General features: G+C 49.3%; 1 protein-coding gene across 6 annotated transcripts in view; it reads right to left on the reverse strand.

Annotated features, from left to right (window-relative positions):
- Positions 1-16677, reverse strand: part of OGDH (oxoglutarate dehydrogenase) — a 103039-nt gene that overhangs the window by 13384 nt on the left and 72978 nt on the right. For all 6 annotated transcript variants that reach the window (XM_008168313.4, XM_008168311.4, XM_024105225.3 and 3 more), the window contains 5 exons: positions 11341-11487; positions 10296-10386; positions 6823-7002; positions 2292-2420; positions 343-522 (listed from right to left, as the gene is read on the reverse strand). In XM_008168313.4, coding sequence (XP_008166535.1) covers positions 343-522; positions 2292-2420; positions 6823-7002; positions 10296-10386; positions 11341-11487 — 727 coding nt within the window. The remainder of the gene's footprint in view (positions 1-342; positions 523-2291; positions 2421-6822; positions 7003-10295; positions 10387-11340; positions 11488-16677) is intronic.

Consider the following 16677-nt stretch of genomic DNA (forward strand, 5'->3'; position numbering starts at 1 on the left):
AAACTAGCATCTCCTTTTCTTCAAGCACAACACAGCTACATTTCCAGTGCCTTGTTTTCGCTTAAATATTTCTTTAGATGCCCCCCCCCCCCAACTACCAGACCCAAAGAACAGAGGGTTAAGGTGCAAAGAAGCACAAGAGGGTCATTATTTATTATTTGGATTATAGTAGCACCTCTGAGCCCCAGTCATGGCCCGGGGCCCCATTGTGCTAGGTGCTGTACAAACACAGTCCAAGATGCCTCCAATGGTTCATCTGAAGAGCATTGTGTCATTTCCCCAGAAGTTCACTAAACAAAGCCAGGATTTTAGCAAAGCCCCAACTGGTTCCCAATCACCTACCAAGTCAACCACCACGTCTTTGTGGAAAGTGCTTCTCCATTCTGCTGCTACATTGCACACATACACCACTGCCTCTGGGTCATCCGCATTGACATGGAAAATAGGTGCATTCACCACCCGGGCAACGTCGGTTGGGTACGGAGAGGAACGGGCCATACGAGGGTCTGTAGTGAATCCAATCTGGAAACAGAGCAATTTGGGGCCGTCATGGAAAATAGCAGAAGGCGAACACAAAAAGGTCTAGAAAATAGTTAGGCTTGGCAATTAGATAGCGCTCATCATCTGAGCATCTCAAAATGCTTCACACAGAGTGGGAGGAGGGAGAGTTCCCTCCACTTTGCAGAGGGAAAACAGACAGATTTTAAGCGAGTTGTTGGCAGAGCTGGGAGTAAATTTGCAAGCTTCCAACTACCTACCAGTCCCTGCTCTAACCACAAGACCACACTGCCTCCATGTCAGGTTAGACCAAGGAGCTGTCATGATTGATGACAAGAGATTTTTACAACCATTTACCCCACCTGCTGGATAATAGAGCTCCAACCAGAGGGAAGTATTACAGAACAACTATAACCTTTCCTGGAGAAGGCTTCCCAGGCCAGTAAAGGGAGCCCCAGTTGTTATGTTGGTCTAGCTAGAGAAATTATCCAGGTCAGTTTTAAGTTAGCTCTGTTCTGACTTTGCTATGCTCTGTTCAGCAGAGAGAGGGCAGTCACCAGGGCAGAACATTAATGGAGTCCACATAAAGGGCGGTGCTTGTGAGAGGTAAGACGGGGTAAAAAGACTCTTTCAGAGAGACCATATAAAAGCTTAAACAGTCCCCCTCCTTCTCCCACCGGGCTCTGCTCAGAACCAGGCTGCCCAGCATCAGGGAACGGGATATCAATCAAGCCACTGTCACCTGAGCTCAAAACAGAATAGGGGATCAAAAAGACACAATAATTTAGGGCAGGTCTACACTACAAACTTAAGTTGACCTATGTTAGGTTGACTTACAGCCACCACTGCGGTGGTTCATGTCCACACTGCCCTCCTCCTGTCGGTGATGCGTGTCATCATCAGGAACGCTTCCACCGACTTAAGAGGGACAGTGTGAGGGGGCTGAGAGCATGAGCTGTCAGCTCTGCATGCAGCTCCCTGCTCAGGAGCCCCTGGGCAGTGGGAGGCAGCTGGGCTGGGAGCCAGGACCGGGGGAGCAGCTGGGCTGGGAGAGGGGAGCCCATGTAACTGGCAGGCTGGGAGTGGGGAGACAGGACCCAGGGAGCAGTTGGGCTTTAGCTGGAGCCCCCTCCACATCCCGGGGTCGACAGCCCGGCTTTCTTGTCAATTTCAGGATGCCAGCATGGAGCCATGAACTTGATAAGAATGACAGCCAACAGCCCAGGTAAGTAACCCGCAGTGACACTGCATCGCCCTAACTACACCAACATAAGCCCTACACCTCTTGTGGAGATGGAGGTACATCGGCACTTACATCAGTGGGAGCAAGGCTGTAGTGTGTACACTGACATAATTAGGCTGAAGTAACCTGTCTTAGGTCAACCTAAGTCTGTAGTGTAGATCAGGCCCCAGACACTAGGGACTTCACCGTTCTAGCCCAGAGCAAGTTACCATCAGTTCTTCTTGTTCCTTAGCCTTGTCTCATAGGAGCTCTCCTGCTTATGAATCTGCCTATACACATCCCCAGAAGCCCCAATTCCAGCAGTGAACCATAACTGGAGTTTCACAGGCACAACACAGCAGCATTTTAGTGGGAGAAGACCCTGATGCAGGGCCCCATCCCTAGGATAAAACACATCCTTGACACACGCTTACCATTGCACCAGCATGATACGTCAGAGACTGACAAACCACTCTCCCTGCCCTGGGCATTTAAAGTGCATGTTCTCAAAGATTCTGGTATCGGTGGAGCTGAAGGACCCAGTCTTGCAGCCAAGAGGCCCAGTTTTTACCTGGTTGTTCACAACCACGTGAACTGTCCCATGCGTGGTGTAGGATGGCAAGTCGCTCAAATGGAACGTCTCATACACTATACCCTGCCCGGCAAAAGCTGCATCTCCGTGCAAGAGAATAGACATCACCTGTGGGGACAAGAGGACCAAACTGAAGGCTGGTGGCTTGTTGGCTTCTTTTCAGCATTAAAGGTGCCCAGAAGTGCCTACAGAGGGGGCCCAGCAGTACTAGGGAAGGAGGGGCTATTGGCTAGGGTGGGGGAGCAGCTACAAGCAGGCTCCGACTGGGCATGGAAAACTCTTCTCCATCTCCCCACTGTACATACATCTCCACATCTCTCTGGTGGCAGCTCCTTTGCCTCATCCTTTCCATTGCCTATCCGTAACCTTCATGGCAAGGAAGAGCTGATGCTTTAGTCCCCAGGTGACTGCACTAGGGAGTGAGGTTCCAGTTTGATGTTTCAACAAAGTTCCTCCATGTGAGGCTGGATCTGAACAGACTATGGCTAGTGTCTCTCGTGCAATGACTCAGGAAGATACTGAGGGGATTCAGAGCCCTCCCCTCCCGAAATTCTAGACGACTACGTTAAAACTAGGGCTGTTAGTCGATCAAAAAAATTAATCGCAATTAATTGCACGATTAAAAAAATTAATTGCGATTAATCGCGCTGTTAATAATAGAATACCATTTATTTAAATATTTTTGGATGTTTTCTACATTTTCAAATATATTGATTTCAATTACAACAGAATACAAAGTGTACAGTGCTCGCTATATTTATTTTTGATTACAAGTATTTGCACTGTAAAAAAACAAAAAGAAATAGTATTTTTCAATTCACCTAATACAAGTACTGTAGTGCAATCTCTTTATCATGAAAGTTGAACTTACAAATGTAGAATTATGTACAAAAAACCAGCATTCAAAAATAAAACAGTGTAAAATTTTAGAGCCTGCACGTCCACTCAGTCCTACTTGAGCCAATCGCTCAGACAAACAAGTTTGGTTACGATTTGCAGGAGATAATGCTGCCCGCTTCTTGTTTACAATGTCACCTGAAAGTGAGAACAGGCATTCTCATGGTACTCTTGTAGCCGGCGCCGCAAGATATTTACGTGCCAGATGCGCTAAAGATTCATATGTCCCTTCATGTTTCAACCACCATTCCAGAGAATATACGTCCATGCTGACGATGGGTTCTGCTTGATAACGATCCAAAGCAGAGCGGACCGATGCATGTTCATTTTCATTATCTGAGACGGATGCCATCAGCAGAAGGTTGATTTTCTTTTGTGGTGGTTTGGGTTCTGTAGTTTTTGCATCGGAGTGTTGCTCTTTTAAGTCTTCTCAAAGCATGCCCCACACCTCGTCCCTCTCAGATTTTGGAAGGCACTTCAGATTCTTAAACCTTGGGCAGAGAGCTGTAGCTATTTTCAGAAATCTCACATTGGTACCTTCTTTGCATTTTGTCAAATCTGCTGTGAAAGTGTTCTTAAAACGAACATGTGCTGGGTCATCATCCGAGACTACTATGACATGAAACATATGGCAGAATGCAGGTAAAACAGAACAGGAGACATACAATTCTCCCCAACGGAGTTCAGTCACAAATGTAATTAATGCATTATTTTTTTAACGAGCATCATCAGCATGGAAGTATGTCCTCTGGAACGGTTGCTGAAGAATGAAGGGGCATCTGAATGTTTAGCATATCTGACACGTAAATACCTTGCAACCCCGGCTACAAAAGTGCCATGTGAATGCCTGTTCTCACCTTCAGGTGACATTGTAAACAAGAAGCGGGCAGCATTATCTTCTGCAAATTTTAACCAAACTTGTTTGTCTGAGCGATTGGCTGAAGTAGGACTGAGTGGACTTGTAGGCTCTAAAGTTTTACATTGTTTTATTTTTGAATGCAGTTATTATTTTTTTGTACATAATTCTACAATTTGTAAGTTCAACTTCCATGATGAAGAGATTGCACTACAGTACTTGTATTAGGTGAATTGAAAAATACTATTTCTTTGGTTTTTTACAGTACAAATATTTGTAATAAAAAAATAAATATAAAGTGAACGCTGTACACTTTGTATTCTGTGTTGTAATTGAAATCAATATATTTGAAAATGTAGAAAACGTTCACAAATATTTAATAAATTTCAATTGGCATTCTGTTTAACAGTGAGATTAATCGTGATTTTTTAAATCTTTTTTTTTTTTTAGTTAATCGCATGAATTAATGGCGATTAATTTACAACCCTAGTTAAAAAGGATTCTTGGAATTAAAGGCAATTAGTGGATTATGCCAATTAACTGATCTACTGCTGAGTGTTACATTGGAACCAGTCCCAGTGGTGGATAAAGTTTACTGAGCACCAGCCAGGTGCCTATCTCACTTTCTCCAGCTTTTGGAAAAAGGGAATCACCCTAAATGAAAATGAGTGGTTGCTTTTGATTTTACTGATGACAGACTTCCCTCCCAAGTGTGGGTTGAAAAAATTCATGCACAGAGAGAAAGGATGCACATTTCACAAGCCACCTCAAACGTTACTGAGGACACTTCAGGTGCAGCAATTAAAATGGGAATTCCACTAGTATCTGTGTGAGGGCTGCTGCCTAATATCGCTAGACGTGGAGTGCTGTCTACAGATGCTGCCGGTACCAGAGGACAGTATTCGTCTTGGTATATTCTCCGTCCTCCCACAAAGGACCAGGGCTATTTTTGATCTCGTTGAATCTCACCCTTATACCTCTCCCAGGATATTGGATACATGTTTGTTATAAGCCAGACACTGAAGTTGCTTACAACAGCCCATTTTTTATGGCTTGTTCTTTCACATTAGGATACATGTTGAAGGACACAGCTGTTCTCTCTCAAGGAATGGATCCTCTGTTCCCCACTACCTATTCCAAGCCAAGGACACATCTCAGGATCACAGTGATCCTCGATTTACATTCAGTTCCTTCAGTTTGGTCGGGGTTTATCTGGGGAGGGAGAGTTTGTTTATAGTCATTTTCTAGAAGAGAAAGTGACTTCCTGCTGCACAACATGCCTCTAGACATGCAACTCCTGGCTACGCTGAAGTCAGTGGCAAAACTCCCACCAACTGCAATGGAACCAGGACTTCACCCAGACACTTTCACACCTGGTTACTTGTCGCAGAGATCTCCTGCCACAAAAGGGACCTCCCTCCCCCATCCCGATGCCTTAGGCTGCATCATTGCAGCCTGACTCTCACATTACTCCCTCTCAGGTTCCTTAGTGTTATTTCTCTGTCGGTGGGGTTTGCAATTCTAGGGTGGGTCTGCTTGTTAACCACTCTTTCAGAATGGATCTAACCCCAATCCACTGATGACTCATGCATCCATTCGCTGGACTTTCCTTTACCGCACTTTACAATATGCCTTAAGACTTTGTCCCTATACAAGGGCATCTGAACTAAATGAGGCACTTGATCAAATTCACTGAAACAAACAGATCCTCCATCCTCTGTGTCCTCTTCCTCCACTACATTTTGTTAGTAGAGCAAAGTGAAGAGTCTACGATGATTCCACATAAGCTCATTTCTCTTATTGAACGTGGGCCAGTCACTCACATGGTGTCTTTTTACAATGGAAAGGATTAATGGCTGGTAAATTGCCACATCATTCTATTTTTCTTTTTGAGGGATCCGCACCACAGATATTTTTCTCCAACCCTTTCTGCTATTCTCTGTTTCTCTCCAGTCTCTGCTGTTCTCAGTGATTTCCAGAGTAACTGCCAGTGGTTCTCAGTCTGAGTGAATCCCCTTTGCATCACCTAGTCATGGTGACGTCTAGATCTGCAATCCACCACCATAGCCACCAAATATTGGCTTATCCCTTTCCAGCAAGTTATGACAAAGCTTAATTGTGGCATCTTTCAGCCTTCTGCCATCTCATCGACTTCAATATCTCCTCCCGTTTCCATCCCCCGGCCCCTCGGAGAACACTACCGAGGCCTCTGGCTGCTGCTGAGTAGCAGCACAGCACAAGCACCAAGCTGATTTTTTTTGTTTTTAAATGGCCACCGATTTGGGATGCCTCGGTTCTCAGATACCTCAGTTGCAACACTCTGAGCCCCATTTTCAGAGGTGCTGAACACCCGCCCCCGTCCCCTGACTTGAACTGGAGATTCGTGCATTTACCGTTTCTAAAAATCTGGCCCCCCCACTCCAAGACACCCAAAATCAGAGAGGACATTTTGGCTGAGCCGCTACTTCCGCTGCTCGCTATGTCTCGGTTAAGTTGGAGCAGGACAGAAGCGGCACTGCTCTGACTATTGATGGAGGAATAAAACAGAAGAGGGTGCTTTATGTAGGACCAGAACTCTTCCTGTGGCAGACAGCATTCCAGCTCTCTGGGGAAATTTAGAATGGAAAACAAACTACATGGATTTCTTCGGCTAATCTGGCTCCCGATGGAGCAGTTTGCCTCCCTTCAGTCAGCTACGAGCCGAGTTTGAATAAACTTATAACAGACACTGGATCAGAGATATTCGGTGCCCTTTACCTTCTTTCCTTTAGTGTCCCCACAATAAAACTGCTCTGCCTTCGTCTTGCCCATAACCACTGGATCTGCAGCCTCCAAGTGAGAGGGGTTTGCCACCAAGGAGAGGGTGATGTTCCTCTCAGTGACACGGTTAATCCTCCGGTGGTACATTCCCAAGTGGTACTTCACGTCTCCCGAGCCCTGGAGAGAAAGAGCAGAGTCAAGAGAGGAGCGTGGGCGGCAGAGCTTGGGGAGATTTCGGATGAGAGCAGGAGTCCCCGATGCCTCCCGCAGTCCATAGGCTCACAGCATGGGTACGCAGCATCTGCTAGTGCTGTGTAGCGTATACAAGTGTCATGAATTTGGAGCTCTTCAGCTAGAGCTGCAATTACCAGAAACACTGAACCCACAGAGCACGTGCATCTGCTGATTTCACAGAGTAACAGCAGCACAGAAGTGCCCCAAACATTGGCCACAAAGGTGAAAATCATTTATATTGTTTAAGAACCCAGTCCTGCTCCCATTGAAGCCAAGGCAGGGCTCTTGTTTGGGTACCTAAGTACTACTAGCTTTAAGCATCCAAGGTCAACAACATAGGTCCTGGTTACCAGCTGTATTCTGTGCATCTCCGATAAGCATCTGACCTCATTTATACCCTAGAGATGGGAGAACCAAAGGGTATTGAGGGTGGGACAGCAGCCAGGAGGTAGAAGCAATGAGGAAAGGCGGCAAGTGCATGGGGTCTGGAGAGAGCAAGGGAGGTGGACGGGGCAGGGGGGAGAGGAGAGAGAGAGAAGGAAGCGGGGGTCTGGAAGTGGGAGATCAGGAAGAAGTGGGAATAAACTCACGAGGGTGGGAGAAAGATTGGGACAGGTGAAGTAAAATTGTGTAAGTGTAAGAAGGGGCACATATATACACAAGCTTCCCCTTCCCCCCCAAAAGACAGTTACCTTTCCATAACTGGTGTTCTTCGAGATGTGTTGCTCATGTCCATTCCACAATAGGTGTGCATGCTCGCCACGTGCCGCGGTGCCAGAAGTTTTTCCCTTAGCAGTACCCATAGGGGAGTGCCCCTAGTGAGTGCGGCACTGCCCTGGCGCAGTATAAGGGGGCACTGCGCGCTCCCCCCACCCTCGGTTCCTTCTTGCCAGACAGCTCCAACAGAGGGGAAGGAGGGCAGGATGTGGAGTGCACATGAGCAACACACTTCAAAGAACACCTATTACGGAAAGGTAACTGCCTTTTCTTCTTCAAGTGATTGCTCATGTGCATTCCACAGTAGGTGATTCCAAGCTATATTTGTTGGAGGTGGGTAGGAGTTCACAGACACTCGGGACGGAGTACTGCCCTGCCGAACCCGGTGTCCTCCCTGGTTTGGGAGACTATCGCATAATGCAAGGTGAAAGTGTGAACCGATGACCATGTGGCAGCCCTACAGATTTCCTGAATAGGGACATGGGACAGAAAGGCAGCCGACGAGGCTTGCGCAATCGCGGCGGGGGAACTCCCGCCAGGTTGTAACAAGTATGGATAAATGAGGTGACCCAGTTGGAGAGCCTGCTGAGTGGAGATCGGCCAGCCTCTCATGTGTTCAGCGAGGCGATGAACTGTTGCGAGCACTTTCTGAATGGCCTTTTACCTGAAACGTACAAAACCAGGGCCCGTCTCACATCCAGCATGTGGAGGCAGCGCCTCACTGGACGCATGGGGTTTGGGACAGAGCACCGTCAGGAAAATGTCTTGGTCCATATGGTAGGCAGAGAGGACATAACGTTTCGAGCCGCCTGCAGGGCCTCCGGCCTGGAGGGCACCCGAACGTGGCCACTGGCGTCCAGGGAGGCCGGCTTGGAGTGGGCTGGGCTACTCCGCTCAACTTGAGTCGGAGGCCACGAGGTCGATGGGGACCGAGAGCTGCCTAACGTGGGGTCTAGTCTCTCCCCCAGTCTTGCTCTGGTGCCTTGGTGGACAAGACCTCTTCTTCACCCTTTTAGAGTGTCCCATGGACGGGGAGTGGTGCCAACGGGTGCAGGGCACCGTTGGGTCGCCGCGCACTGATGCCACAGTGCTCGGTGCTGACTTGGAGCGGGTGCAGTGGTGTGAAAATGGCTTGGAGCCGAACGTCCCGCTCCTTCTTGGTCCGAGGTTTGAAAGATCTGCAAATCTTGCTGCGGTCGCTGAGATGGGTTCCCCCAGACAGCGTAAACAGTCTGCGTGCAGCTCACTCACAGGCATAGACCATTTGCAAGTGTCGCACGACTTAAAGCCTGAGGCACAGGCATGCCCCGACCCAGGCGCACTTAACTAATTCTAACTAAAGCTACTTTTTGTTTTTGTTTAAACTACAGGCACTACTAACTACGGGCTAACAGAGTCCCAAGAGGGAAAACTTCAGCAGAACTGGAGCAGAGCAGTTCCGAAGCACCTTCACTGGCAGCAAGAAGAAACTGAGGGTGGGGGGAGTGCGCAGAGCCCCTTATACCGCACCAGGCGGCGGCCACTCCAGGGGTCACTAGGGGCGCTCCCCCCTACAGGTACTGCTAAGGGAAAAACTTCCGGCACCGGTGCACGTGGCGAGTATGCACACCTATTGTGAAATGCACATGAGCAATCACTCGAAGAGGAACAAGGAATTACTATAGCTGCTAGTGGCATGGCATGTGGCCAAAAAATCAGAACATGCTATAGAGGGGAAGTGCTCCATAAGATGATCTCTCTACCAACATATGGGCCACACTATGGAAGAAAGGGGGAAGCCTGACCTAGAAGCTCATGATAGGATAGGGACAGATCAGCCCAGCTTGTGTCAACAAACAACCATGTCTCTCTAATCCACTAGCATCTCTGACAGCAAGGTAGAGGCTACAGGAGAACCAAGATTCATAATTTACTGGACTCTCAAGACTATTTTGAAGAGGCTACCAAGTCTCACAAGAAGCTATTAAGGTAAACAAAACAGTCATGGGATAAAGTACTGTCTTGGCTTGGAAACTGGATCAACTGAGACAACACATTTAAAACAACATTTACCCTGCAGAATTCACTGCCACAAGGTATCGAGGCCATGAACTGAGGCAGGATCAATCAATAACTAATTATCCATCTGGATAAGGAGAACACCCAACGGTAAGTCACAGGATAAGAAAAACAGAAGGGTTATGAACCTTCCTGGTTCAGGGCAAGCCAACCACTAACTGACGAGGGTCAGGAACAGGCAGAGGTTTCCCGTATGGACAGGTTATTCCAGAATTGCCCACTAAGGGGATTCTGCACCTCCTTCTGATACAGCTGGTTCTGGCCACTGTCAGAAATGGGATACCAGGCTAGATGGGACCCCTAGGACTGACAACTCATGTGGTCTTCTCGTGAATTCTGCTGGGGCCTCTGGGGACAGGGATTGCCAAGTGTAGTCTGCTGTCTGGAGAAAGAGCCCCACTGCATACTGTACCTATACTCTCATGGGCTGCCTGCTTGGACTCTACTCAAACCTCACTCACCTCATCGGCAGCCTCCAGCTTAGAATCAAACTGACAGAAGATCTGCTCCAGCTCCTTCCTGATCACATTGGCGAGAACATTCAGACGCCCTCTGTGAAATCAATGCCACAGTCAGCTACAGGTGGACAGCTCGCCTTGCACTCTATGCTGCCTGTCTGGAGAGAGTGCTTCTCACCCCGCCATCTATGCTTCAAACCAAGGCAAAGGACACATTCCTCTTCCTATTTTACACCAAGAACAAGCAGTTTTACTTTCCCCCATGCCCTGACAAACTGGTGGTACAGTCTGTGGCAAGAGACTCCAGTACCCCGCGCTCCTTTTGAAGAGGAAAGCAAGGTGGGTCACCCGGCAGCACCCTGTCCCATGAGGGGTTCTTTTTGCAATACTATGATTTACTCATGCCGGACTCTGGCAGAAACAGCCACAGGAGATTCCCCTATGCTGGCAGCCACCTCAGGAAGACCATTCTTTACACTTCCCAATTAATTTGGATCCAGATGCAAGTTAAATCCGTGTTGCATGGCCAGACCTTCTTAAAACACAGGTCCAAATTGCCTAGTATTGTGCACCTGAGCAACAGGGCCTCAATATTCACAGGGAACCCCTGGCTTCTCTGCAGGAGGTACAACACATACCCTAGATTAAGGGCTTACTGGGGAAACTCTATTATTCTGCAGATTCCAGCATGAAGTTATGTAGATAATCAACAAGGGCTTGCTGGGCATTTTGTTTAGAAAGGCACAGGGTGTTCCCTGTATGTTAAGATACATTTCCGGCAGCCTTGTATAATGGGTGATGTTAGCTATGAATGGGTGATGCTAATGCCCAAGATGCATTTGAATCTCAGTTTGTTTATATCATTTTCAATCAAATTAAACTTAATAGTCTTCGGAAAAACAGTCATCTCAGGCTAGGAGCAAGAATTCTAGGGGAAGCCAGTTTCCCTTTACACCTCAGCCCCACCAACCAACTGCCACCTGCCTGCAGCTTTCTGCAGCTGCCCCCGCCGCCAAAATATGGGGTGGGGAGATAAGGATCCTGTTACCTGTGTGGCATTCCCATGATAACATAATCCACTCCATTCGCACTTGACTTGTCAATGATCGTCTTTAGGGCTGGGATAAGCACCTCACAGCCTTCCAAGCCAAAACGCTTCTCCGAAGACCACTTCCGATGGAGGAACTCCTCAAACCTAAAAGGCAGAGTCAGATAGAAGTCAATGGTCAGGCTACAGCCTATTGCATGGGCCAGAGAACCCACAGGGACGTTAGTGGGGGAGTCACAGATGGATGATATAGACTGACAGGTCACTTGTGCAAGTGATTCTTCTATGCTCCATTGGCTGTGTTGTGCCCTTATAATTATTACTACTAGGATAGCACGCACTATGTACAAAGTGCTAGCCACACCCAGCACAGTCCCTGCCCAACATTGGTCCTAATCTAAGAATGAAAGGAACATATGAAGGGCAAGAGAGAAGGATAAAATATACAGTCTAAATATAGCTTTAAGTAAATGCCAAGAATTCCCATGAGCAGCCAACAGCCAGCTGGCTAACAGGCTGGAAGTAGGCTGGAGTGGTGGAAACCAAAAGGGGGTCAAGATTTCAAAATGGAACGTTATAATCAAGAGCACCAAAAGCTGCAGGGGGGTGGAAGAAGAGGGCCCTGAGAAGCGGCTGCAAAGCGGGAACTTGGGAAGAGTGGCTGCAGTGAATGGAATGGAGGCAAAGTCCAAGTGGGGAGGTTCCAGGAGTTAGAGGAGAGGCGCAGGGGGCAGTGGTAGTGAATGGAGATGGGGTGGAAAGGGGGAGAAGGCAAAGGTAGGGAGCAATCAAAAACCTCTGTCTGTGACAGAAGAGAATAAGGAAAGTGGGGGCTGGTGGAAGACTCATTATAATCTTGTTGATCTCCTTGAAGGAGCTGAGAAGACCTTAAGCAGGGAGGGGAAAAGATGCAAGATGGGGGGCATTTCAGAAAGGAGGCAAAGGCTGAGTTTCTGTGAGCTGGAACCAGTGGGCAGTGATGAATAGCACTGTATGGAAAAGAGCAGGATAGGATTGAAGGAAGAGAAACACACCCATAATGGAGAAAGTGAAACTCCTCCTGGAAACATTCAGGAGCAGAGGAATCAGGCACTAGGGGAGACGGGAGATAGCTGAGCAAGGTTCCACAACAAAAATCAACAGAGGAATCATCTGAGAACAGCAAGGCCATCAAAGGCGTTGACCGCCTGGAGACCACAGAAAGCTTCGGGGTGGTGGACAGGAGGTGATGTTGAAAGAGACGAGATGGTGGCCTGAGAGAAGGAACTTGGTGATGGGAGATTGGTGAGAGCAGTGCTCAGACAAGGTCGAGAGAGGAGCCATTGTAAGGAGTGTGGGAATTAATACAGGGTGAAGGTTAACAAGGAGGCAGTGGAAAAGAAATGGGAGGCCAAGGGGTCAAACGGGACGTCAGAAGGATAGCTGAAGTCTCAGAGAATGAGGTTGCTAGAGATCAGACTCAATACAGAAAAAAACAAACAAAAACAAACAAAAAAACCAACATTACTCACCTTTTGTAACTGTTGTTCTTCGAGATGTGTTGCTCATATCTATTCCAGTTAGGTGTGCGTGCGCCGCGTACACGGCTGTCGGAAACTTTCCCCTAGCAGCTACTCATTGGGCCGGCTGTGGAGCCCCTGGAGTGGCGCCGGTATGGCGCTCTATATATGACCCTGCCGGCCCGACCCCCCTTCAGTTCCTTCTTGCCGGCTATTCCGACAGAGGGGAAGGTCGGGGGGGAATGGAATAGATACGAGCAACACATCTCGAAGAACAACAGTTACAAAGGTGAGGAACCGTCTTTTCTTCTTTGAGTGCTTGCTCATATCAATTCCAATTAGGTGACTCCCAAGCCTTACCGAGGAGGTGGGGTCAGAGTGAGGTGTCACGGAGTGAAGGACCGCTGAACTAAATGCAGCATCATCCCTGGACTGCTGCACTATCGCATAGTGGGCGGCGAAGGTATGTACTGATGACCAAGTCGCTGCCCTACATCCCTCCTGAATGTGCACATGCGCCAGGAAAGCAGAGGATGAAGCTTGAGCCTGCGTGGAGTGGGCAGTAAGGTGCGTAGATGCGACACCAGCCAAGTCATAGCACGCACGGATGCATGATGTGATCCAGGACGAGATGCGCTGGGAGGAGACTGGAAGGCCCTTCATCCAGTCTGCCACAGCAACAAACAGCTGTGATGTTTTCCTGAAGGGTTTCATTCGCTTGATGTAGAAGGCCAGGGCCCTGCGAACATCTAGGGAGTGCAGCTGTTGCTCCCGTTGAGAGGTGTGTGGCCTCGGGTAGAAGACAGGGAGGAATATGTCCTAGTTGACATGGAAGGCAGACACCACCTTAGGGAAGAAGGCCGGGTGGGGTCGCAGCTGTACCTTGTCTTTGTGGAACACCATATACAGTATTTTCCAATGTGAGTGCTCTGAGCTCAGACACGCGCCTTGCCAAGGTGATAGCTACGAGGAAGGCTGTCTTCCAGGAAAGGTACAGGAGTGAGTCGGTGACCATCGGCTTGAACGGGGCACCCATGAGTCTGGATAGGACCAGGTTAAGATCCCACATAGGGACCGGTTGTCGAATTGGTGGGAACAGGCGCTCCAACCCCTTGAGAAATCTGCTGACCATGGGATTGGAGAAGACCGAGCGCCCATTTTCGCCCGGGTGGAAAGCTGAAATAGCTGCCAGGTGCACCCTGATGGAAAATATTGCCAAGCCCTGCTGCTTTAAGGACAGGAGGTAGTCAAAGATGATAGGTACTAATGCCTGTAGGGGGGGTGTCGTAGGATTCCAGGAGCACCAGCAGGAAAAATGCTTCCACTTGACAAAGTATGTGGACCTGGTAGAGGGCTTCCTGCTACCCAAAAGGATCTGCTGGACCGAGTGAGAACAGCACAGCTCAGACTGATTTAGCCATGCCGCATCCATGCTGTGAGGTGGAGAGAATGCAGGTCGGGATGACAGAGTCGACCGTGATCCTGAATGATCAGGTCTGGCCACAGCGGGAGTGGAATCAGGGTGTCCACCGACAGCTCTAGGAGAGTGGTATACCAGGGTTGTCTGGGCTACGCCAGGGCGACCAGAATCAGACGGGCTCTATCCCTGCGCAGCTTGATTAGGACCCTGTGGACTAGCGGGAATGGAGGAAAGGCATAGCACAGGTGATCCTTCCACTGAATTAGAAAGGTGTCTGACAGGGAACCCGGAGAGTTGCCCTTGGAGAGAGCAGAACACCTGGCATTTCCAATTCTCGCGAGAGGCGAAAAGGTCTATCAGGGGAAAGCCCCACTTCATGAAGACAGAGTGGATGACGGCCGGGCGAACCGACCACTCGTGAGCCTGGAATGATCTGCTGAGGTGGTCCACTAAGGTGTTCTGGACCCCTGGGAGAAACTACGCTACCAGATGGATCGAGTGGGCTATGCAGAATTCCCACAGACGAGTGGCCTCCTGACAGAGGGGGGACGACCGGCTCCCCCTTGCTTGTTGATGTAAAACATGGCCGTAGTGTTGTCTGTGAGGACTGCAACACAACGGCCTTAAGGCGCTCTCGGAATGCTTGACACGCCAGGCGCACTGCTCTGAGTTCCCGTACGTTGATGTGCGGGGATAACTCTCCTGCCGACCATAGCCCCTATGTACAGAGGTTCCCGAGGTGGGCTCCCCATCCCAGGGATGACAAATCTGTGACTAGGGACACTGAGGGCTGGGGGGCGTGAAATGGCAGCCCTTCGCAAACTGATTTGGGGTCCAGCCACCAGCCTAGAGAGGCTAATAACCCTGGCGGGATGGTAACCACCGAGCTCAAGCTGTCCCGACCTGGGCAGTATACTGTTGATAGCCAAGCTTGGAGTGGACGTAGTCGCAGCCTGGCATGCCTGGTCACAAACGTGCAAGAGGTCATGTGTCCCAGGAGGCAGAAGCATGTTTTCACGGTCGAGGTTGGGAAGCTTTGCAGGCTGTGGACGATGTTCACCAGGGATTGGAAGCGTGCTTCCGGCAGAATTGCCCATGCTAGGCCTGAGTCTAATACTGCTCCTGTGAATTCTATCCTCTGAGTTGGTACCAGAGTGGATTTCGCAACATTAAGCCAGAGGCCCAACTGACTGAACATGTTCATGGTGAGCTGAACGTGAGACTGCACCTGATCCCTGGAGCGACCCCGAATAAGCCAGTCGTCGAGATATGGGAACACTTGGACCCGTTGTCGACAAAGGGAGGCAGCTACCACAGCCATGCATTGGGTAAACATCCTGGGGGCCATGGGTAGGCCGAAAGGAAGGACGGTGAATTGAAAGTGCTGTTGATTGACCACAAAGCAAAGGAAGCATCTGTGCGCTGGGTAGATCACAATATGGAAGTACGTGTCCTTCATGTCGAGGGCAGCGTACCAGTCTCCAGGAAAGGAATAACGGTCCCTAGTGAGACCATGCGGAACCTTCAACTTTACCATAAATTTGTTGAGTCTGCATAGGTCCAGGATGGACTGAAGCCCGCCCTTGGCCTTGGGGATTAGGAAGTAGCGAGAATAAAAGCCCTTGCCCCTTGATTCTCCTGGAACCTACTCTATTGCTCCCAAAGCCAGGAGTGATTGGACCTCCTGTAGAAGGAGATGCATGTGAGAAGGGTCCCTGAAGAGGGACGGGGAAGGAGGGGGATAGGGGAAGCAAACTGGAGGGAGTATCCCCTTTCCACTGTGTGTAGGACCCAACGGTCTGATGTTATGTAGGACCACGCATGGAGGAAATGGGAGAGATGATTTTGGAAAGGGAGGGAAGGATCCTGAATGGAGACTGGTGCTCCATCCTCGGGCGCACCTTCAAATTTCTGCTTAGGCCCTGCCGATGGCTTGGGAGGGCCCTGGCCTTGGCTGGCTTGGTATCCAGTGTGTTTCCTTTTACCACCTCGGCCACATCTTCTAAAGAAGTCCTGTCTCTGCCGAGGGGGAAGTATGACCTCCGAGGCTGTAGTCTGAAGGGCCTTCTCTGCATTACTGGGGTATGCATTCCCAGAGAGCACATGATAATTTGAGTCCTTCAGACTCTGCAGCCTTGAGTCTGTCTTCTCGGAGAATAGGCCCTGGCCATCAAAGGGCAGGCCCTGGAGGGTCTGCTGTAACTCTGGTGGTAAGCCAGAGACCTGCAAGCCACGAGATGCGGCGCATGGCTATGCCCGAGGCCAGGGTCCTAGCTGCTGAGTCTGCTACGTCCAGAGAGGCTTATAGGGAGGGTTCTGGCCACCTTCTTGCCCTCCTCTACTGTAGCCCCAAATTCCTCTCTGGACTCCTGTGGAACCAACTCCTTGAATTTCTCCATAGAGTGCCACGAATTATAG

Source organism: Chrysemys picta, chromosome 2 (assembly GCF_011386835.1).
Source record: "Chrysemys picta bellii isolate R12L10 chromosome 2, ASM1138683v2, whole genome shotgun sequence".
Taxonomy (NCBI): domain Eukaryota; kingdom Metazoa; phylum Chordata; order Testudines; family Emydidae; genus Chrysemys; species Chrysemys picta.